The sequence below is a fragment of the Chamaea fasciata genome, unplaced genomic scaffold (assembly GCF_029207755.1).
Source record: "Chamaea fasciata isolate MVZ Bird 193981 ecotype frontalis unplaced genomic scaffold, bChaFas1.0.hap1 SCAF_5, whole genome shotgun sequence".
Taxonomy (NCBI): domain Eukaryota; kingdom Metazoa; phylum Chordata; class Aves; order Passeriformes; family Sylviidae; genus Chamaea; species Chamaea fasciata.
Genome location: NW_027094090.1, coordinates 357,836 through 378,220, shown reverse-complemented (window position 1 = coordinate 378,220; position 20,385 = coordinate 357,836). Strand labels below are relative to the sequence as shown.

The following is a 20,385-nucleotide window of genomic DNA, read 5'->3' as shown; positions in this document are numbered from 1 at the left end:
CCAAAAACCCGGCACAGCCCCCCCAAAAACCGGCACAGCCCCCCCAAAAACCGGCACAGCCCCCCCAAAACCGGCACAGCCCCCCCAAAACCGGCACAGCCCCCCTCAAAACCCGGCACAGCCCCCCCAAAAACCGGCACAGCCCCCCCAAAACCGGCACAGCCCCCTCAAAACCCGGCACAGCCCCCCCAAAAACCGGCACAGCCCCCCCAAAACCGGCACAGCCCCCCAAACCCGGCACAGCCCCCCCAAAACCCGGCACAGCCCCCCCAAAACCGGCACAGCCCCCCCCAAAAACCCGGAACAGCCCCCCAAAAACGGCACAGCCCCCCAAAACCGGCACAGCCCCCCCCAAAACCCGGCACAGCCCCCCCAAAACCGGCACAGCCCCCCCAAAAACCCGGAACAGCCCCCCCCCAAAAACCCGGAACAGCCCCCCCCCAAAAACCCGGCACAGCCCCCCCCCAAAACCGGCACAGCCTCCCCAAAACCCGGCACAGCCCCCTCAAAACCCGGCACAGCCCCCCCCAAAAACCGGCACAGCCTCCCCAAAACCCGGCACAGCCCCCCCCGAGCCGCCTGGCCCCCCCAAATTCCTGGCCCCAGACCTCCCCAGTCCATCCCCCCAGCCTAGCCTCCCCCATGCCCCCCCCAATCCCAACCCCCAACCCCAAATGTCATCCCCCTTTCCCAGCCCCTGCTCCCATCCCTCCGGAGCCCCCCAAATCCCAATCCAAGCCCCCCCCATTCCCCCCAGTTCCCCAGACTCCGACCCCGGACCCCCCAGGCCCAAATCCCTCCGGGGCCCCAGACCCCTCCAGCCCCGGCTCCGGCCCCCTGGGGCCCCCCAGCTCCCGAGCTCAGCCCCCCAAAACTCGCTCCCAGCCCCCCCTCAGCCCCAAATCCCACTCCCAGCCCCCCAAAGCCCGCAGGGCCCAGCCCCAACCCCCGGCCACGGCCCCCTGAGACCCCCGGCCCCGGCCCTGCAGCCGCCCTAAGCTCGCCCCCGCACCGCTTCAGACCCCCCCGAACGCCGCTCCCCGCTGCCCCCGGCCCCCCACACGGCGCGGACCCTTCTCGGTGACCACGAAGCAGCGGCGGAGCGGCCCCAGGTGCCCGAAGAGCCGCTCCAGGAGCGCGGCGGTGGCGCCGGCGGGGAGGCCCCGCACCAGCACCGTGCGCGGCTCGGGCGCCGCCATCTTGGCCCGCGGGGAATGCCGGGAGCGGGGCGGAGCGCCGCCCGGAAGGGGCGGGGGTTAGCGCGCCCCCTGGCGGCGCGGAGGATCGGCGGGCGGGGGCACTTTGGGGGTCCCGGGGCTGGGGGGGTCACAGGGGATTGGGGGTCCCATGTCAGAGCCCAGAGCGTTCCGGGGGGCTCGAGGGGTCCCACCCTGTGGGAAGGGCGTCGAGAGGCCCTTGGGGCGAACCCCAGGGGCGGGGGCGCGTTCGGGGGTCCCGTGTTGGAGCTGGGGGGGTCAGGGGGGTTCGGGGGTCCCGGCCCCGGGGCTGGGGGTGCTCAGGGCTCCACCCGGGGGTCAGGGGGGTTCGGGGGTCCCGGGGGTCAGAGGGGTTCGGGGGTCCCGCCCCAGATCTGGAGGTGCTCAGGGCTCCATCCGGAGGGGTCACACACATCCTTCGCACGTGGCACTTTATTGGGAACACGGAAAGGGGTAAACTGGGGGGGGCCATGGGGGATTTTTGGGGGGCCCCAGGTCGTCACCAGCATTTGGGGGGTCTCGGGGACTTGGGGGGCACTTTGTTACCCGTATCGGGGGGTCACGGGGACCTGAGGGGCGTCTGGGGGGTCCCCAGACTGGCACCAGCACTTGGGGGGCTCCAGGACATGGGGTGGGGGGCGTTTCTTACCCGTATTTGGGGGTCTCATGGAATTGGGGGGGGTCCCCAGATTGGCACTAGCACTTGGGGGTCTCGCGGACTTGGGGGGCAGCTGGGGAGGTCCCCAGATTGGCACCAGCAATTGGGGGGCTCAAGGCTTTGGGTGGGGGCACTTCGTTACCCGTATTTGGGGGTCTCGGGGACTTGGGGGTCCCCAAGTCGTTCTCAGCACTTGGGGGGCTCAGCTGGGGCGGGCAGTTTGTCACCCCTCCTTGGGGGTATTGGGAACGCGGGGGGGGGTCCCCAGATTGTCACCAGCACTCGGGGGTCTCGGGGATGTGGGGGCGCTCAGGGTGTCACCCCTTTGGGGGATCTGAAGGACTTGGGAGCGGCTGGGGGGGGGTCCCCAGGTCACTGTCAGCACTTGGGGGGCTCAGGAACTTGGGGGTGGTCCCCAGGTTGTCACCAGCATTGAGAGGGGTCTCAGGGACATGGGGGGGGGCAGTTTGTTACCCGTATTTGGGGGTCTCGGGGACCTGGGTGGGCACCTTGGGGGTCCCCAGATTGTCATCAACACTTGGGGGTCTCGAGGACGTGGGGGGGGTGGGGGGTCCCCGGATTGTCACCCGTCTTGGGGGCGCCTCAGGGACCTGGGGTGTCCCCAGATTGTCACCAGCACTCGGGGGGGTCTCAGGAATTTGGGGGTCCCGAGGTTGTCGCCCTTGTTTGGAGGTCTCAGGGACTCGGGGGGCGGCTCGGGGGGGTCCTGGGGGTCCCTGGCCGGGGTCTCTCCGCTGCCCCGCGAGGGGGGGTCACCCTGCACCCTACAAGTCTATGGTGTCACTGCCAGGGCTGCGGCCGTCCCCGCCCCCGGGGGGCTCGGGACTCTGGGGGCCCGGGGGGGGCCGGGGGCTCCCCTCGGCCCAGCTCTGCGACGGCCGCAGCGGGGGCGGCGCTGCCCGGGGGGCGGCCTGCGGCGGGGGGACGCTGGGGGTCGGGCCCCCCCGGGAGGGTCCCCGGGGCTCGGGGCCACCCCCGGGATCCCCCCCCCGGGCCGCCCCCCCGGAGGGACCCCCGCAGGAGGCGGCGCGGGACAGCCCGGGGGGGCGGGGGGCGCTGGGGGGGCCGCGGGAGCCGGAGCTGGGGGCCCCGGGGGTCCCGGCTGTGCCGGAGGCGCCGGGAGCGGGGATGCCGGGACCCCTCGTGCCCGGCGGTGCAGGGCCTGCTGTTCCAGCTGTTCCAGCTGTTCCGGGCGTGCCGCTGGCGCCGCTGGTGGCGCCCGGTGTCCCTGCCCCAGAGGTGCCGCCGGTGCCGCTTCCCGGTGTCGCAGTTTTGCTGTCCCTGGTTGTCCCGGCGGTGCCGAGCTCTGCCCCGCCGGCTGTGCCACCTTGGCCAGGTGTGCCGGCTGTGCCAGGTGTGCCACCTGGGCCAGGTGTGCTGGCTGTGCCAGGTGTGCCGGCTGTGCCAGGTGTGCCAGCTGTGCCGGCTGTGCCAGGTTTGCCGGCTGTGCCAGGCGTGCCACCTGGGCCTGGTTTGCCGGCTGTGCCAGGTGTTCCAGGTGTGGTGGCTGTGCCAGGTTTGCCAGCTGTGACAGGTGTTCCAGGTTTGCTGGCTATGCCAGGTGTGGTGGCTGTGCCAGGTTTGCTGGTTGTGCTAGGTGTTCCAGCTGTGCCAGGTGTCGTGGCTGTGCCGGTTGTGCCAGGTGTGGTGGCTGTTCCGGCTGTGCCAGGTGTGCTAGGTTTGCTGGCTATGCCAGGTGTGGTGGCTGTACTAGGTGTTCCAGCTGTGCCAGGTTTGCTGGTTGTGCCAGGTGTTCCAGCTGTGCCAGGTTTGCCGGCTGTTCCAGCTGTGCCAGGAGTGCCAGCTGTGCCAACTGTGCCAGGTTTGCTGGTTGTGCCAGGTGTTCCAGCTGTGCCAGGTTTGCTGGCTATGCCAGGTGTTCCAGCTGTGCCGGGTTTGCTGGCTGTGCCAGGTGTTCCAGCTGTGCCGGGTTTGCTGGCTATGCCAGGTGTTCCAGCTGTGCCGGGTTTTCCCGTTGTGTCAGGAGCACCAGTTGTGTCAGGTTTGCCAGCTGTGACTGGAGCAGCAGTTGTATCAGGTGTGCCAGCTGTTCCAGCTGTGACCGGAGCACCAGTTGTAGCAGGGGAACCAGCTGTGCCGGGTTTTCCAGTTGTGTCAGGAGCACCAGGTGTTCCAGCTGTGCCACCTTTGCCGGCTGTGTCAGGAGCGCCAGCTGTTCCAGCTGTGCGGCCCTCCGCCGTTCCCGCCGCTCCAGCGGTGCCGATCCCGGCCACGCCGCTGCCCGTGCCCACCCCCGCCATAGCGGTGGTGCCGCCCCCCGGTAAGGCGGTGGTGCTGGTGCTCCCGGTGCTCCCGGCGCTCCCGGCGCTGCCGGCGCTGCCGGCGGCGCTGATGACGCTGATCTCGGTGCTCCCGGTGCTCCCGAGAACGCCGATCCCGTTGCTCCTGCTTTTCCCGCTGTTCCCGGCGCCGCCCGTGACAGCGGGCCCGGTGTTCCCGGTGCCCGCGGCGTTCCCGGCGCCGCCGGTCCTGGTGCCCCCGGTGCCCCCCAGGCCCCCGATGCCGCCGTTCCCTGCGCGGAACATTCCCGGCGCTCCCAAGGCCTCGTCGATGGAGCGGCGCAGGTCGATGGGCGAGGGGGGCCGGTACCCGGCCGTGGGGTCCCCGTCCACGTCCAGGGGGGACTCGGGGGGCCCCCCCGCCTCCTCCCCGGCCCCCCGCCCGCCGCCGCCCTCGGGGGGCTCGGGAGGGCCGCCGGGGGCAGCGCGGCCGCTCGGGGGGGCGGCGAAGGCCAGCGCGGCCAGCGCCCCCCCCATGGCCACCTCGGCCAGGCGCCCCCCGAGCTGCAGCCCCCACCAGGCCCAGGGCCCCGGGGGGGGGGTCACCGCCCACCCCCAGGCCTGCAGCGCCCCGAAAAGCTGCAGCCCCGCGCTCACCGCCGCCCCCGCCGCCCCCACCAGCCGCGGGACCCCCACCCGCGCCCCCCCCCGCCCCCCGCTTGCCGCGGCCCCCGCCCCCCCCCGCAGCGCCGCAGCCCCCCCAGCCCCCCCAGCGCCAGCGCGGCCGCCAGCGCGGCGAACAGAGCCCGGGGCAGCAGCAGCAGCGCCGGGGGCCCCCCCAGCGCCGCCACGGCCCCCACCGCCCCCAGGACCCCCCCCAGGTGCAGCACCCCCAGCGCCCCCAGCAGCGGCGCGCCCCGCACGGGGGGGGCCAGCGCCAGTCCCCAGCCCAGGCACGGGAAGGGCGCCTCGAACAGGGCGCGGGCGGCGGGGGGCGGCAGCCGCCCCCCCAGCTCGTAGGGGTCGAAGAACAGGGGGAAGGCGCGGGCGAAGCCCGACAGGGCCAGGAGCCCCCCCAGCAGCCGCGCCAGGGGCGGCCGCCGCCCCCCCAGCAGCAGCAGCGCCCCCAGAGCGCCCAGCAGGGCGAAGGCGGCCCCCGCCCCATAGACGTGCCCCCCCCAGGCCGCGCCCCACAGCGCCGCCGCCTCGGGCCAGGGGGTGCCCAGCGGGAGGAAGTGGGGGGGCCAGGAGAAGGGGGGCGCGGGGGAGGCCCCGCCGGGCTCGGGCCCCCCCGAGCCGCAGGCGGATCCGGGGGTGCAGGCGGAGGCGGCGGCGGGGGGCGGCGCGGCCCCCCGGGAGGGCTGGCGGCCGGGGGACAGGGCTGCGGGAGACGGGGGGGGGGGGTTAGGGTGGGGGTCCCCACATCCTGGGGGCGCCCTGAACCCCCCTCTGTCCCTCCCAGGACCCCCCGTGTCACCCAGGTACCCCCCCACACCTCACCAAGAGTTCCGAGGGAGGCAGGGGGCCCCCCCCAAGCCCCAGGGCCCACAAACCCCCCGATCTCCCAAGGACCCCCAAAGCCCCCCACCCGCCAGCACCCCCCGATCCACGGCCGCCTCCCGTTCCCCCCAGGACCCTCCCCGCAGCCCCCCCCCCCCCCAAATGCAGGACGCTCCCATCGCCCCAGGACCGCCCGACGTCCCAGACCCCCCATCCCCCCCGAGCCCCCCAGGCCGCCCCCAAATCCCCGCGCCCCCCACCTGGCTCGGCGCCGCTCCCGGCCTCGTCCGGCTCCAGGGACGCGTTGCCCCCCCCGGCGCCCATCTTGGGGGACACCGTGGGAAACAGGAACCCTGGGGGGACACCGAGGTGTTGTGGGGGGGGCGTTCCTCGGGTTTTGGGGGCCCCCGGGGGGAGGGGGGGCCGGCCCGTCCCCGGCACTCACCGGCGGCGCTGAGTCTCCCGGCCAGCTCCGAGAGGCCCGGCAGGAACCGGGGGCGTCCGGGGGGGCCCCCCAGGAGGCTGGTGGGGGGCACGGCCGCCCCCGAGCCCCCCGGGGGGGGGTCCAGCCCCGCCGTCAGATCGATGGCGATGTCCAGCTCCAGCTGCTTGTCCCGGGGGCGCCCCGGGGCGGGGGTCGTGACCCCGCCACGGCTAGGGGGGCCCCCCCCGCCCCCCACTTCCTCGGGCGGGCCGGCGGAGCCCTGCTCCTCTCCGGGCTCAGGCAGGGTGGGGGGCGCGGCGCTCCGGGGGGGGCCCGGGGGGGTGGGGGGCGCGGGGGGGCGCGGCCCCCCCTGGCTTCGCACCTTGATCTTGAAGTTGAGGCCGAGGTTGAGGGACAGGACGGGGGAGTCGCTGTGGGGCGCGGGGGGGGCCCGGGGGCGTCCCGGGGGGGCCGCTGGGGGGCGGGGGGGCGGCGGCCGGGGCGGCCAGGCAGAGCAGCGCCAGCAGCAGTCGGGGGGCGGCCGCCCCCCCCACGGGGGACATCGGGGACATCGGGGGCGGCGGGAGCGGCTGTGGAGAGGCGGAGAGGGGAGAGGTGTCACCCTCCCGGCACCCCAGGGCCCCCCCGGCGCCCCAGAGCCCCTCCGGTGCCCCAGGGCCCCCCATGGCACCCCAACGCCCCCCATGGCACCCCAGGGCCCCCCATGGCACTCCAGAGCCCCCCATGGCACCCTGGCGCCTCCCCAGCCCCCCGTACCAAGGGAGCGCTCTGAGAGGGACACGGGAGCACCCCGGGGACAGGGTCAGGAGGGGACAGGAGGGGACAGGAGCACCTGCGGGGGACAGGGACAGGAGGTGACAGGTGCACTCCAGGGATGGACACATGGGAGCGCTCCAAGAGAGGGGCAGGAGCACTCTGAGGACAGCAGCGCCCCGGGGCGGGGGGGGGGGGGGACGACACCGGAGCACGCGGGGACAGGACCACCCCGAGGGGGGACAGGGGCACCCCGAGTTTGGGACAGGAGCACCTGTGGGGACACAGGAGCCCCCCCGGCAAGGGACAGGAGCAGCCCGGGTGGCGCGGTGGCACTCGGGGACGGGGGGCACACGGGGCCGCCCCCGCCGCGGGGGCGTGCGGAGGTGTCCCCTCCCCCGGAGCTCCCCCCGCCCGCGCCAGGTCCCTAATCGGGGTGACAGGGGCTGTCGCCGCGGGGTGGCACCGCGCCCGTCAGGGCGGCGGCGGCGCGGGGACGACGGATGCGAAGTGACACGCGGGACACGCGGGGACCCGCAGCCCCCGCACAGGACACTCCCGCACCGCCCCCCCCCCCCGGGCCCGACACCCCCCGGAACCGGGCCCGGCCCCCCGGAACTGCCACCCCCGCACGGGACACTCCCGCAGCCGCCACCGTCCCCCCCCCCCGCCCCCCGGACCGCCCCCCCCCGCGCCCGCCGGCCCCGAGACCCCCCCGGCCAGAACGGGGGTCCCCACGGCGCGGCCCCCGCCACCCGCGGGTCACGGCCCCCTCCCCGCCGGGCCCACGCGTGTGACAGCGACACTGCGGGGGGGGCCGCAGCCCCACACCTGTGCCCCCCCACACCCCCTTGCACACCCACCTGTGCCCCCCCTTGCACACCTGTCCCCCCCTTGCACACCCACCTGTGCACTCCCGCCCCTCCCCCCGCGCGGTCCCCCCCCCCCGCCGCCCCCCCCGGTCCCGCGCGTGGGTGCGTGTGCGCACGTGTGCGCGCGCGTGACGGCGCGTGCCAGCGCGTGTGCGTGGGACAGCGCGCGCGGGGGCGGCGCGGGGGGGGCTCGGAGCTCGGGAGGATTTGGGGGGGGGGGCACCCCCCGAACCCCCAAAACCCCCGAACCCCCGCTCGCCGCCCCCGCCCCGCGGCCGGGACCCCGCCCACCCCCCCCGGGCCCCGCACCCCCGGCGGCACCCCCGCACCCGGGGGCCCCCCCCGCGCCCTCCGAACCCGGGCCCCCCGAACCCTCGGCACCCCCAAACCCGGCTCACCTCTCCCCCCCCAGCAGCCGGGACCTCGCCATCTGCACCCCCCCCCCCCGGGGACCCCGACCCCGGGCACGCCGCGCACCCCCAAACCCCACCGCAGTCCCCCAAGCTCCCCCCAACCCCGCACCCCCACCCCCGGCTCAGCGGCGCCCATCGCCCCCCCCCGCGGGCGCCCCCTCGCTGCCCCGCAGCCCGGGCACCCCGACCCCGGGCACCCCCCGCACCCCCGACCCCCCGCGCACCCCCAAACCCACCCCCGCCCCCCCCGCACCCACCGGCCTCGGCGGCGGCTCCAGCCCCGGCCCGGCCCCGGCGGCGGCAGCGGCGGGAGGGGCGGGCCGAGCCCCCCCCCACTCCTCCTCCTCCTCCTCCTCCTCCTCCTCCCACCCCCCGCGCCCCCCGGGCTCCCCCCGCCCCAGCCCCCGCCCCTCCCCCGCGGGCACCGGGACCCGGCGGGGCCGCGCGGCCCGGCCCAGCGGGGGGAGCACGTTCGGGGGGCGTCCCACATCCGGGGGGGTCCCATGGGTGGGGGGTCCCACGCTGCGGGGGGCACACGTTCGGGTTCATAGATTTGGGGGGGGGGGTCTCACATTTCGGAGTGGCCCCACATTTGGGGGCCCCACACTTGGGGGTCTCCTACACTGGGGGGATGTCCCACTTTTGAAGTGGGTGCGACTTTTGGGGGGTCGTCCCACATTTGGGGGTGCCCCCCATAGGGGAGGGGGTCCCACATTTGGGGGTCCCCCTCTGTCAAGGGGGATATCCTGCCTTTGGGGGGTTGGGTCTCGCTTCTGGGGAGGTGCCACATTCGGGGTCCCGTATGTGGGTGGTCCCACGTCTGGGGGTCCCAGGTGTGCGCCAAGGTGCGCCAGGTGTGTGCCAACCTTTGCCACAAGTGCTACGTGAGCCACCCGTGCCATGCGTGTGGCACCTGTGTGACAGCATGTGCCACCCTGTGTCACGTGTATGCCACCTTCTGCCATGTGTGTGCCACCCTGTGTCACGTGTGTGCCACCTTCTGCCATGTGTGTGCCACCCTGTGTGACAGCATGTGCCACCCTGTGTCACGTGTGTGCCACCCTGTGTCATGTGTGTGCCACCTTCTGCCATGTGTGTGCCACCCCATGTGACAGCATGTGTCACCCTGTGCCATGTGTGTGCCACCCTCTGTCACGTGTGTGCCACCTTCTGCCATGAGTGTGCCACCCTGTGTCACAGCATGTGCCACCCTCTGTCATGTGTGCCACCCTCTCATGCGTGTGCCACCCTGTGTCAGAGCATGTGCCACCCTGTGCCATGCGTGTGCCACCCGTGTGACAGCATGTGCTACCCTGTGGCATATTTGTGCCACCCTCTGTCACGTGTGTGCCACCCTGTGCCATGTGTGTGCCATCCTGTGTCATATGTGTGCCACCCTCTGTCATGTGTGAGCCACCCGTGCCGTGTGAACCACCCTGTGCCATGTGCGTCCCCCCCCACGGTGCCACGTGTGTCCCCTGGTCCCCGTGTCACCGGCAGGGACAGGGACACGCCAGGGGCCGCGCTGGGGGACAGGACCATGGACAGGGCCAAGGACGGGGACAGGGCGAGGGACAAGGACACGGCCAGGGGACAGGACCACGGACAGGGCCGGGGATGGCGACAGGACCGGGGACAGGGCCGGGGATGCGGACAGGGATGGGGACAGGACCGGGGACAGGAACGGGGACAGGGTCGGAGACAGGACCGGGGATGGGGACAGGACCGGGGACAGGGCCGGGGACGGGGCCGGGGACAGGGCCGGGGACAGGGCCACGGACAGGGCCGGGGATGGGGACAGGGATGAGGACAGGGCCGGGGACGGGGATGGGGACAGGGATGGGGACAGCGTCGGGGCCAGGCCCGGGGACAGGACCGGGGACAGGCCCGGGGACAGGACGCGCCAGGCTCCGATGCTCCAGGACTTTATTCACCGCTGGGCACAGTGAACCCGGGGTTCCCCCAGGCCCCCGGGGACAGTGTGGGGTCCCCGGGATGTCCCTGCAGTGCCGGGGGTCCCCTGGAGGCTGCGGGGGTCCCCCCATCCCCACTCGGGGGGACAGGGGGACACGGCCCTGCAGGCTCCTCAGTGCCAGTGCGGGTTTGGGGGTCCCTGCGAGCTTTGGGGGGTCCCTGCACCATCGTGGGGGGGGTTGTGGGGTCCCTGCAGTCTCGTGGCGCCCCGGGGACCTTTGGGGGGGTCCCTGCACCCCCATTTCTGAGGGCTCTGGGGTTCCCCCTCCCCTGTGGTGCCCCGGCGGGATTTGGGGGCTCCCCGCACCCCCCGTTCCGGGGGGGTTTCCGAGGTCCCCGCACCCCTGTGCTCGGGGGGGATTCGGGGGTGTCCCCATTCCGGGGGTGTCCCCAATTGGGGGGTCGCAGTGCAGCATCAGCAGCGCCGGTGTCGGGGGGCCGGGGGGGTCCCCGCAGGCTCCGGGCGGGGGGCGCCGGCCCGGGGGGACCCCTCCTCAGGGCAGCCCCCTCTCGGCACTGGGGGGACAAGGGGGGGTCAAAGAGGGGGAAAGGGAACCCTCAAACCCCTTCTGGGGGGGTGGGGACCCCCAAACCCCAGATCCTGGCTGGGAGACTGGGGGTGCCCCCTCCCCCAGCCCCCCCGCCCGTCAGGGAGGGGATTGGGGGGCTAAAGGGGGACCCCCAGGCACCCCCGATCCCGGGGGGAGCAGGTACTCACGGGGCAGAACCGTAAAGCTGCGGGGGAGGGGAAGACGAGGAGCGTTTGGGGGGGCACAGGAGCCCCCCACACCCCAATCCCCCATCCCCCACACTGGGGAAACTGGGGGTGCCCCCAGACCCCGCATTGGGGCAACTGGGGGGGCCCACGAGTAGGATCTGAAGTGGTGCCTTCCTCAGCCCCCCCCAAAACCTCCTCCAAACCCCTTCAGCCCCCCCAAAACCTCCCCCAAACCTCCTCAGCCCCCCAAAACCTCCTCCAAACCCCTTCAGCCCCCCAAAAACCTTCTCCAAACCTCCTCAGCCCCTCCAAACCTCCCCCAAACCTCCTCAGCCCCCCAAGCCTCCTCCAACCACTCTCAGCCACCCAAAATCTCCCTCAAACCCTCCCCCGACCCCCCAAACCCCCCGAGCCCCGTCCCCACTCACGAGTGCAGCCCGTGCACTCCCCCCTCGACCTGCGCCGCCACCGTCCTGCGCTCGAACTTCAGCTCCCCCGCGAACATCATGGACCTGGGGGGGCCGGGGGGGTTTGTGGGGGCGGCCGGGACCCCCCCGAGCCGCCCCCCCGAGCCCCCGAGGCCGCACTGACCGGAGCGCCGAGAGGCTGCGGGCCCCCAGGTCCTGGCAGCCGTGCTGGAGCCCGGCCAGCAGGTACGGCACGAACTTGTGGATGGAGCCCTTGTCCTGCACCGAGCCCGACACGCCCTGCGCCACCTTCACCGCGTCCCCTTCGCTGCGGGGAGGGGACACACCGGGGCTGGGGGGGCGGCTGGGGGGCGGCACGACCCCCCCCTCCCCGCCCCCGGCCCCCGCGGGGTTACCTGAAGTAGCGTTTTTGGCTGCCCGGGCCCTGCTCCATGGCGTCCAGCGAGCCCATGCCGCGGTACTGCTTCAGCCGCACGCCCTCCGAGAAGAAAAACTCGCCCGGCGCCTCCGTGGTGGCCGCCAGCAGCGACCCCATCATCACTGCGGGGGACACCCCGTCAGGGACCCCCACGGCGACGGGGCGGGGGGCGTGACACCCCGCCCGGGATGGGCTGCGGGCCGTGGGACCCCCAGGGTGGGCTGGGGGATCCCCCAGGGTGGGCTGGGGGCCCTCAGGGTGCCCCCTCTGGGTGCTGGGTGTCCCCTCTGGCCCCCCCGATGTCCCCTCACCTGTGGAGGCCCCCAGTGCCAGCGCCTTCACGGCGTGCCCGGGGCTGCGGATGCCGCCGTCGGCGATGACGGGGACACCAAAGCGCCGCGCGTACTCGGCCACACGGTACACGGCCGTGGCCTGGGCGCGGCCACACGCCAGCACTGCCACGGGGACAGGGACAGGGACATGTTGGGGACACAACCATAGCCTGAGCCTGGCCACATACCAGCACTGCCATGGGGACAAGGGACACGTCAGGGACACTGTAAGGGACAGGGACATGGCCTGGGCCTGGTCACACACCAGCACTGCCACGGGGACAGGGACAGGGACACCATCACAGGGACAGGACAGCGGGTCATGGACAGGGGCGCGAGGGACACGGCCATGGCCTGAGCCTGGCCACGTGCCAGGCAGAGGGACAGGATCAGGGACAGGGACACGGGGGCAGGGGGACAGCGAGAACAGGGACACACCCAAGGGCACAACGGGGACACCGCAGGGGTGTCCAGGGGTGTCCCCCACCTTCCTGCGTGATGCAGATGGAGCCGCTGCCCATCCCCACCCGCAGCGCGTCCACCCCGGCGTCGATCAGGTTCTTGGCCTGGGCCGCTGTCACCACTGCGGGGACACCCCAAAATGGCACCCCGGGGGACCCTGCACCCCACCACTGCGGGGACACCGCAGAATGGCACCCCGGGGGACCCTGCACCCCACCACTGCGGGGACACCCCAAAATGGCACCCCGGGGGACCCTGCACCCCACCACTGCGGGGACACCCCAAACACAGTACCCCAAACCACCCCCCAAAACAGCACCCCAAATCCCACCTCACCACTGCAGGGGACACCCCAAATCCCACCCCCCCATTTCCCCCACCTCCCTTTTGGGGTGTCCCCGTTCCCCCCCTCCTCGCTGCCCCCCCAGCAGCCCCCCCCGGGCCGGGGTCTCACCGTTGCCCCCCACCACCTGCAGCTCGGGGTACTTGGCCTTGATGTAGCGGATCATGCTGAGCTGGTACCGGGAGTTCCCCTGCGACGAGTCCTGGGGGCCCAGTTCGGGGTGCGGGGGGGGGGGCAGGTGTTGGGGTGCAGGGCAGGAGGTCGGGGTTCAGTGAGGAGGGGAGGTACCCCCCGGGCCCCTCCTTTTTTGGGGCACACCCCACTCAGCAGCTCCATCCCCATCCCCACGTCCCATCCCCTCCCTTTCGGGGTCCCGCGGTTTTTGGGGTGCCCCCCCCGCATCCACCCACCTGCACCAGCAGCTGCCCCATTTCCCCACCCTCGTCCCCCCCGTTTTTGGGATGCTCCCCCTCCCCCCATCTCCATGCCGCCCCTTTTTCATCCCCCCCCCCCATTTCGGGCTCTCACTTTTTTGGGGTGCCCCTACCCTCCGTTTTCGGGGACCCCTCCACACCCATCAGCACCTCGAGCTCCACTCCCCTGCCCCAGAACAGCTCGAGCCCCATCCCCTCCCTCACCCTCATCCCTATGGAGCCCCCGGGTTTTGGGGTCCCGCACGCCCAGAGCCCCCGGGTTTTGGGATCCCCCGGGTTTTGGGGTCCCCCATGCCCGGAGTCCCGGGGTTTTGGGGTCCCGCACGCCCGGAGCCCCCGGGTTTTGGGATCCCCCGGGTTTTGGGGTCCCCCATGCCCGGAGTCCCGGGGTTTTGGGGTCCCGCACGCCCGGAGCCCCCGGGTTTTGGGATCCCCCGGGTTTTGGGGTCCCCCATGCCCGGAGCTCCCGGGTTTTGGGATCCCCCGGGTTTTGGGGTCCCGCACGCCCGAAGCCCCCGGGTTTTGGGATCCCCCGGGTTTTGGGATCCCCCATGCCCGGAGCCCCCGGGTTTTGGGATCCCCCAGGTTTTGGGGTCCCCCATGCCCGGAGCCCCCGGGTTTTGGGATCCCCCGGGTTTTGGGGTCCCCCATGCCCGGAGCCCCCGGGTTTTGGGATCCCCCGGGTTTTGGGGTCCCCCATGCCCGGAGCCCCCGGGTTTTGGGATCCCCCGGGTTTTGGGGTCCCCCACCCCCGGAGCCCCCGGGTTTTGGGATCCCCCGGGTTTTGGGGTCCCGCACGCCCGGAGCCCCCGGGTTTTAGGGTCCCCCGGGTTTTAGGGTCCCACGGGTTTTGGGGTCCCGCACGCCCGAAGCCCCCGGGTTTTGGGGTCCCCCGGTTTCGGGGGGCACGCACCAGCACCACGAGGTCGGCGCCCGCCTGCACAAGCAGGTCCAGGCGGTATTTGTCGTCCTCGCGGGTGCCGATGGCGGCCCCGACCCGCAGCTGCTTCCGCCCGTCCTTGGAGGCCGCCGGGTGCTCGCGGTTCTTCTTCAGGTCCGTGCGCGCCATCAGCGCCACCAGCTCGTCGCGGCTGTTGACGATGGGCAGCTTCCCTGCGGGGACAGCACGGGGACAGCTCAGCGGGCGGCCCGGGGACACAGAGGGGATGCCACCACCAGCAGCTCCGCTGGGGACACGGGAGAACGCGGGGTCACCCAGGGCTGGGGGGGACACCGGGGGGGCCGCAGGGACACGGGGACACGGACAGGACCGCAGGGACGGGAATGGGGTACGCGGGGCTGACCCCAGGGACAAGGAGGGGACCTGAAGGACAGGGCGGTGACGGCCACCAGCTCATCAGGGCTGGTCCCCGTCAGCAGCCCTGGGGACACGGCGGGGACAATGCCACCAGGGGATGGGGGCGTGGGGGGAGAGGAAAAGGGACAGGGGACATCCCCCATGGGGTACCCAGGGTGACACGGAGATGTCCCCGAGTGGAGGTCACCCCTGGGGGGTGACACCTGGCAGGTGCTGCGGGGGTCCCTGTGGGGTGACAGGAAGGTGCCTTCAGGCATGACAGGGGACTTGGGGGGTGACAGGGGACTTGGAGGGTGACAGGGGACTCGGGGGGTGACAGGGGACTTGGAGGGTGACAGGGGACCCCCCTGCACCTTTCTTGCTGCGCTGCAGGATCTCATTGGCCTCCTTGAGGGTGACACCGGCCGGGGCCACCACCAGGTCCCTGCGCTTGGTCATCACCTGGGGACACAGGGACCCGCGTGTCACTGGCATGGGCACGGGTGCTGGCACTGCCATCGTCACTGTCACCAGTACTGGCACTGACACTGTCCGTGGCACTGCCACCTCCACTGCCACCAGCAGTGTCACCATCACTGTCTCTCACTGTCACATGCACTGGCACTGTCACAGGCACGGGTACCATCACTGTCACCTGCACTGTGTGTCACTGTCACCCGCACTGGGGGGCCCAGGGCCACCGCGGGCAGCCCCCGCCCGTGCCACGGCTCCCTGCCACCTCCCGTCCATCCCACCCCGCCCCACAGGACACCACATCCCACCCTGCCCCACATCCCACCCTGCCCCACATCCCATCCCATCTTGCCCCATAGAACATCACATCCTCCACCCCACACCCCATCCCTGCCCCACATTCCTGCTCCACATCCCATCCCGCCCCACAGGACACCATCCTCCAACCCACACCCCATCCCGTCCCTGCCCCACATTCCATACCAGGCCCCCCGTCCCCCAGCCCCACGCCCACCTCGGCCAGGGGTGTGGCCCTGTCCCTCTCCCGCAGGAAGTCGATGTCGCGGGAGGTGACGATGCCCTCGAGCCGCCCCCCCAGGCGCCCCGAGTGGGTGACGGGGACCCCCGAGAAGCCGAGCCGGGCCTTGGCGTCCCACACGTCCCCCACGGTGTGCGCCGGGCTCATCACCAGCGGCTCCGTGATGAAACCCTGCTCGAACCGCTGGGGACACGGGACAGCGTCACCCGGGGCACGGGGACACCGGGACAGCGTCACCCGGGGCACGGGGACACCGGACAGCGTCACCCGGGCACGGGGACACCGGACATCGTCACCCGGGCACGGGGACACGGGGTGGGGGCTCAGGGAGCCCGGGGGGCACAAGGACAGGGAACACGGAGGGGACCCCCACACGGCGGTGCTGATGGCCGCTGGCCGGCGCTGGGGGCTCCCAGGGGACACGGGGGTCCCAGCGCGGGGTCCCCCGGGCTCACCTTGACCTTGCGCACCTCGCTGGCCTGGAACTCCGGGGTGCAGTTGTGGTGGATGATGCCGATGCCGCCGTTCAGCTGGGAGGGCACGGGGGGACACGGGGGGACCGTGGGTTCCCCAGCTGCAGCTGGGCGGGCAGCCCCCCCCGGGGACTGCGCCCCCCGGCCCAGCTCCCTGGGCGCCCCCCAAGCACCCACGGGTGCCCCCCCCGGTGTGACAGGGCTCCCCCCAGCCCAGAGCCCCCCGGCACTTCCACAAGCCCCCGGATGTCCCCTCAGTGTCCCCCCAAGGTGCCTCCATCCATGCGGGTGCCCCCCAGTCGTGGTGATAGCCACGTCCCCCTCGGTGACCGTGCCCCCCCCAGTGTCCCCTCAATGTCTCCCCCCACTCACAGCCATGGCGATGGCCATGTCCCCCCGTGTCCACTCAATGTCCCCCCATGTCCCCCCCCGCTCACAGCCATGGCGATGGCTATGTCCCCCCGTGTCCCCTCAATGTCCCCCCATGTCCCCCCCCGCTCACAGCCATGGCGATGGCCATGTCCCCCCGTGTCCCCTCAATGTCCCCCCATGTCCCCCCCGCTCACAGCCATGGCGATGGCCATGTCCCCCTCGGTGACCGTGTCCATGGGGGATGACACCAGGGGCGTTTTTAGGGTGATGGTTCGGGTCAGTGCCGACGTCAGGTCCTGGGAAAGGGGAGGGGGCACCCCTAAAATCCTGCCCCCCCCCCACGAGGGGCAGGGGGGATCCCTCTGAAGAATGGGGGGGGTCCCCCACTCCACCTGACCCCCCCCCCCGCCCTCCCAGCACCCCCAAAAGCACAGGGACCCTGCACCCCCCAACCAGCCCTCGAGGGTTGGGGTTCCTTGAGCCCCCTCACACCCCGAAACCTTCAGGGACCCCACGAGCACCCCCCAACCCCAGGATCACGGGGGGGGCAGGAGGGGGATGGGGTCACGCTGGGGAGGGGGCACAGGGGTGTCACTGAGGGGGTCCCGAGCCGGGGGGAGCCACCCTGGTGGGGAGAACATGGGGGGGGGGGGTCCCAGGGGAGCCCGGGGGGAACTTGGGGGGCACGGGGGGGTCCTGCGGGGGTCACTCACCACCTCTTCGGCCGTGAAGTCGATGTAGCCGGGGAGGATGAGGAAGTCACTGTGGAGGGACACAGGGCTGGGACCCCCCTGGCCCCCCCAGACTGACCCAGACCCACCAGGGCACGGGGGGAACGGATGTGTCCCCTGAGGGCCCAGGGGGGCAGTGGAGGCGCAGGGGGGGGCGGGTGGGGTTGGGGTGCCCCTGCTGGGGGTCCTGGGGGGAACTGGGGGATCGCTGTGGGGATTCTCTGGGGCTGACACCGAGGGGGGAGTTGGGGCTCCCTTGGGGAGGGGTCTGGGGGGCGACGGGAGGCTCCGGGGGGTTCAGGTGGCCCCAGGGAGGCATCTGGGGGTGCCGGGTTGTGTTTGGGGGGCTCTGGAGGCGCCACTGAGGGTCAGGTGGTGCTGAGGGGGGTCAGAGGGTTGTGGGGTCGGGGGTCAGAGGGTTTTGGGGTCGGGGGTCACCCGCACTTGTAGGTGAGGCCGTCGGCGCAGGCAAAGAGCTGCTGGGCCGTGAGTCCGTCCTCGGGCACGTACCCGGCCCCGCTGATCAGCTGCTGCGCCATGCTGGGGGGAGGCTGGCACCGGGACCCGGACACACCGGGACCCCCCCTGGGACCCGCACCCACCCCAAGGCCACGCTGGGGGAAGGCTGGCACCGGGATCCCCTCGGAACAGCCCCGGGACCCCCATCCACAGCAGGAACCCCCCAGGACTGGGAGCCCCACCCGCATGGGGACAGAATTCCCCCAGGATCCCCTCGCTCACAGCGGGACAGGGACCTCCACCCGCACCAAGACCATCCCCAGGATGGGGACCCCACCTAGGCCTGGGACCCCCAAACCACACCGGGACCCCCCTGGACTTCCCCCGGCTCAGGACCGGGACCCCCACCCACACCCACACCCGGGCTGGCCGGGCCCGGCTGAGGGGGGGCCCGGTCCCGGGGGGCGTATCGGGGGGTCCCCTCTCGTAGAGGGGTGGATCCCGATGGGAGTTCCTGAGGGGGGCACTTTTTCGAGGGGAGTCCCCAAAGGGGGTCCCGGGGGCGTTTTGGGAGGAATCCCGTTTCCGGGGGGTTCCCGGGGGTCCCCGTGGGGCTGTCCCGTTCCCGGGGGGGGGGGTCCCCGTAGGGCTGTCCCGTTCCCGGGGGGGGTCCCCGTGGGGCTGTCCCGTTCCCGGGGGGGTCCCGGTGGTCCCGTGGGGCTGTCCCGTTCCCGGGGGAGTCCCGGTGGTCCCGTGGGGCTGTCCCGTTCCCGGGGGGGTCCCCGTGGGGCTGTCCCGTTCCCGGGGGGGTCCCCGTGGGGCCGTCCCGTTCCCGGGGGGTCCCGCGCGTTGCGCTCCCGCAGCGGCCCCGGCGCAGGGCGTGGCCGTGGGCGTGTCCAGGGGTGTGGCCATGGGCGGGGCCGCTCCCGCGGGGCGTGGCCAGGGCCGGGACTGGCCGCCGCAGCCCCCCCCCTCCCAGCCTGCCCAGCGCCTCCCAGTGCCCCCCTCGCTCCCGGTGCCTCGGGAGCGGCCCCAGCGCTCCCGGTCCCCTCTCCCGCACCCTCGGGGACCCCCAGTCTCCCAGCGCTCCCAGTAACCCCCCGCGCCTCCCAGCGCCCCCCCACAGCCCCTCCCGCATCCCCCGGTAACCCCAGGACCCCCCCACCTCCCACCCCCCACCGCTGCCCCACACCCCCGGTAACCGCCGGGAACCCGCCCTCAGCAGCCCCCCCGGGACCCCCCACTGCTGCCCCTGCACCTCCCGGGAGCCCCCCGGGAGCCCCCAGTGCCGTCCCCCAGTAACACCCCCCCGTGTCCCGTCGCTGCTTCTCCCTCCCGCCCCAGTAACGCCCCAGTCCCTCCCAGTGCCCCCAGTACAGCCCTTCCCTCCCCGTGTGCCCCCCCCGGCGCCGCTGCCCCGGTCCCGGAGCGCCCCCGGCGCGCCCCGGCAGCGCCCCAGTGCTCCCAGTGCCCCCAGTGCCCCCCAGGAACCCCCCCGTACCTGGGCTCCCCCTCGCCCATGGCGCTGAGCGCCGCCGGGGGCGGGGCCTCGGGACCACGCCCCTAGCCCCGCCCCGCCCGGCCCCGCCCACCGCCGGAGCTCCGGGGACACCCCCCGAGCCCCGGGATCGGGGCACCCCCGAACTCTGGGATCGGGGAACCTCTGAACCCTGGGATCGGGGCACCCCCGAACTCTGGGATCGGGGCTCCCCTCTGCTTTGGGGTTCGGGGCACCCCCTTTTCTGCGGGCAGCCCCTGTGTTTGGCGTTGAACGCACCTCTCTTTTGGGTACACCCCGTGTTTTGGGGTGCAATCCTTTCTTTATTTTGCGCGCTCCTATTTTTGGAAGTGCATTCCTGTGGTTCGGGTGCACCTCCTGCATTTGGGTGCCCTCCCCAGTTTTTGGGGTGCGCTCTCTGTTTTAAGTATTCCCTCTTTGGGGTACACTTCCTTCCTTGGGGAGCAATGCTCTTATTTAGGGTGCCCCACTCTGCTTTGGGTGCTCCCCGTTTTTGGGTGCACCCCCTCATTTTGGCCTGGCTCCCCTTTGTGGGGACACCCTGAAGAGTTTTGGGTGCCCCCGCCCCTTGGGGTCCCCTCGGCCCCGGGTGACTCTGGGGACAGCCCGCGGGCCCCCGGGGTAGTTTGTGCGGCCTCTAATGAGTCCCGGGGGATGGGGCGGCCAAACAGCCGCACCTGCGAGCACCTGTGAGAGCCCTCCCTGCACCTGTGAACACAGCACCTGTGAGTGCACCTGTATGCCCTGTGTGTGCCATTCCTGCACCTGTGTGAGCACCTGTGAGTGCTCTACCCACACCTGTGAGCACCTGTGAGAGCCCTCCCTGCACCTGTGAGCACAGCACCTGTGTGTGCCCTGTGTGAGCACCTGTGATCACCTGTGTGTGCCCTCCCTACACCTGTGCTCACCTGTGTGGGCACCTGTGATCACCTGTGTGCCTCATTCCAGCATCTGTGTGATCACCTGTGTGAGCACCTGTGTGCCCTCCCTGCACCTGTGTGTGCACCTGTGTGTGCCCTGCCCGCACCTGTCCGCACCTCTCAGCGTTCCCGCCCCCTGCTCGGGGACACCCCACACAGCCCCGGGGGTGGGTGTCCCCCCAGCTGGGTGCGGGGTCCCCGGCACTGCTCCCCCCGCAGGCAGGGCCGGGCCAGGGGGCGGGTGCGGCCCTGCCCCCCCCAAGGTGACCCCCCGTGTCCCCAGGTGACCCCCCCGGCACAGGGACCCGCAGGGTGCACACAGAGCCCCCCCGAGCACCGACCCCCCCGGCATGGCCCCCCCGGCACGGATCCCC

At 72.7% G+C, this 20,385-nt stretch overlaps 3 protein-coding genes across 6 annotated transcripts; all 3 read right to left on the bottom strand.

Moving 5' to 3' along the window:
- Nucleotides 1-1,585: 1,585 nt before the first annotated feature.
- On the bottom strand, nucleotides 1,586-4,728 carry LOC136289106 (collagen alpha-1(I) chain-like). The gene has a single exon (XM_066182575.1). The coding sequence runs from the start codon at nucleotides 4,671-4,673 to the stop codon at nucleotides 2,661-2,663; it is 2,013 nt and encodes a 670-aa protein (XP_066038672.1). The 5' UTR covers nucleotides 4,674-4,728; the 3' UTR covers nucleotides 1,586-2,660.
- Nucleotides 4,729-4,789: 61 nt separating this feature from the next.
- PRRT4 (proline rich transmembrane protein 4) lies at nucleotides 4,790-6,766 on the bottom strand. Its single transcript, XM_066184493.1, has 3 exons — nucleotides 6,082-6,766; nucleotides 5,897-5,989; nucleotides 4,790-5,517 (listed from the first exon to the last, which is right to left on the bottom strand). The coding sequence occupies exons 1-3, from the start codon at nucleotides 6,764-6,766 to the stop codon at nucleotides 4,790-4,792; spliced, it is 1,506 nt and encodes a 501-aa protein (XP_066040590.1).
- Nucleotides 6,767-10,028: 3,262 nt separating this feature from the next.
- On the bottom strand, nucleotides 10,029-19,113 carry IMPDH1 (inosine monophosphate dehydrogenase 1). 4 transcript variants are annotated; one of them, XM_066182572.1, is made up of 16 exons: nucleotides 19,074-19,113; nucleotides 17,558-17,653; nucleotides 17,096-17,144; nucleotides 16,577-16,678; nucleotides 15,993-16,067; nucleotides 15,514-15,720; nucleotides 14,900-14,987; nucleotides 14,142-14,341; nucleotides 12,906-12,996; nucleotides 12,477-12,572; nucleotides 11,969-12,112; nucleotides 11,635-11,779; nucleotides 11,403-11,546; nucleotides 11,240-11,323; nucleotides 10,812-10,828; nucleotides 10,029-10,609 (listed from the first exon to the last, which is right to left on the bottom strand). In XM_066182572.1, the coding sequence occupies exons 1-16, from the start codon at nucleotides 19,091-19,093 to the stop codon at nucleotides 10,509-10,511; spliced, it is 1,659 nt and encodes a 552-aa protein (XP_066038669.1). In that variant the 5' UTR covers nucleotides 19,094-19,113; the 3' UTR covers nucleotides 10,029-10,508. The 4 variants fall into 4 exon arrangements, with proteins under 4 accessions (XP_066038669.1, XP_066038667.1, XP_066038668.1 ...); XM_066182570.1 differs by lacking the exon at nucleotides 19,074-19,113 and having other exon boundaries at nucleotides 17,558-18,636; XM_066182571.1 differs by lacking the exons at nucleotides 12,477-12,572; nucleotides 19,074-19,113 and having other exon boundaries at nucleotides 17,558-18,637.
- Nucleotides 19,114-20,385: the final 1,272 nt, after the last annotated feature.

Coding starts and splice junctions, on each gene's coding strand:
- IMPDH1 (XM_066182570.1), bottom strand. CDS start 17,820: ATGCGGGTGGGGCTCCCAGTCCTGGGGGGTTCCTGCTGTGGATGGGGG. Junction 14,342..14,899: donor CCTGCAGCGCAGCAAGAAAG/GTGCAGGGGGGT, acceptor CTGTCCCCGCAG/GGAAGCTGCCCATCGTCAAC. Junction 12,113..12,476: donor CATCTGCATCACGCAGGAAG/GTGGGGGACACC, acceptor TCCCCGTGGCAG/TGCTGGCGTGTGGCCGCGCC.
- LOC136289106 (XM_066182575.1), bottom strand. CDS start 4,673: ATGGGGGGGGCGCTGGCCGCGCTGGCCTTCGCCGCCCCCCCGAGCGGC.
- PRRT4 (XM_066184493.1), bottom strand. CDS start 6,766: ATGGGGGGCGTTGGGGTGCCATGGGGGGCCCTGGGGCACCGGAGGGGC. Junction 5,990..6,081: donor CGGGAGACTCAGCGCCGCCG/GTGAGTGCCGGG, acceptor GTGTCCCCCCAG/GGTTCCTGTTTCCCACGGTG. Junction 5,518..5,896: donor CGGGAGCGGCGCCGAGCCAG/GTGGGGGGCGCG, acceptor CGTCTCCCGCAG/CCCTGTCCCCCGGCCGCCAG.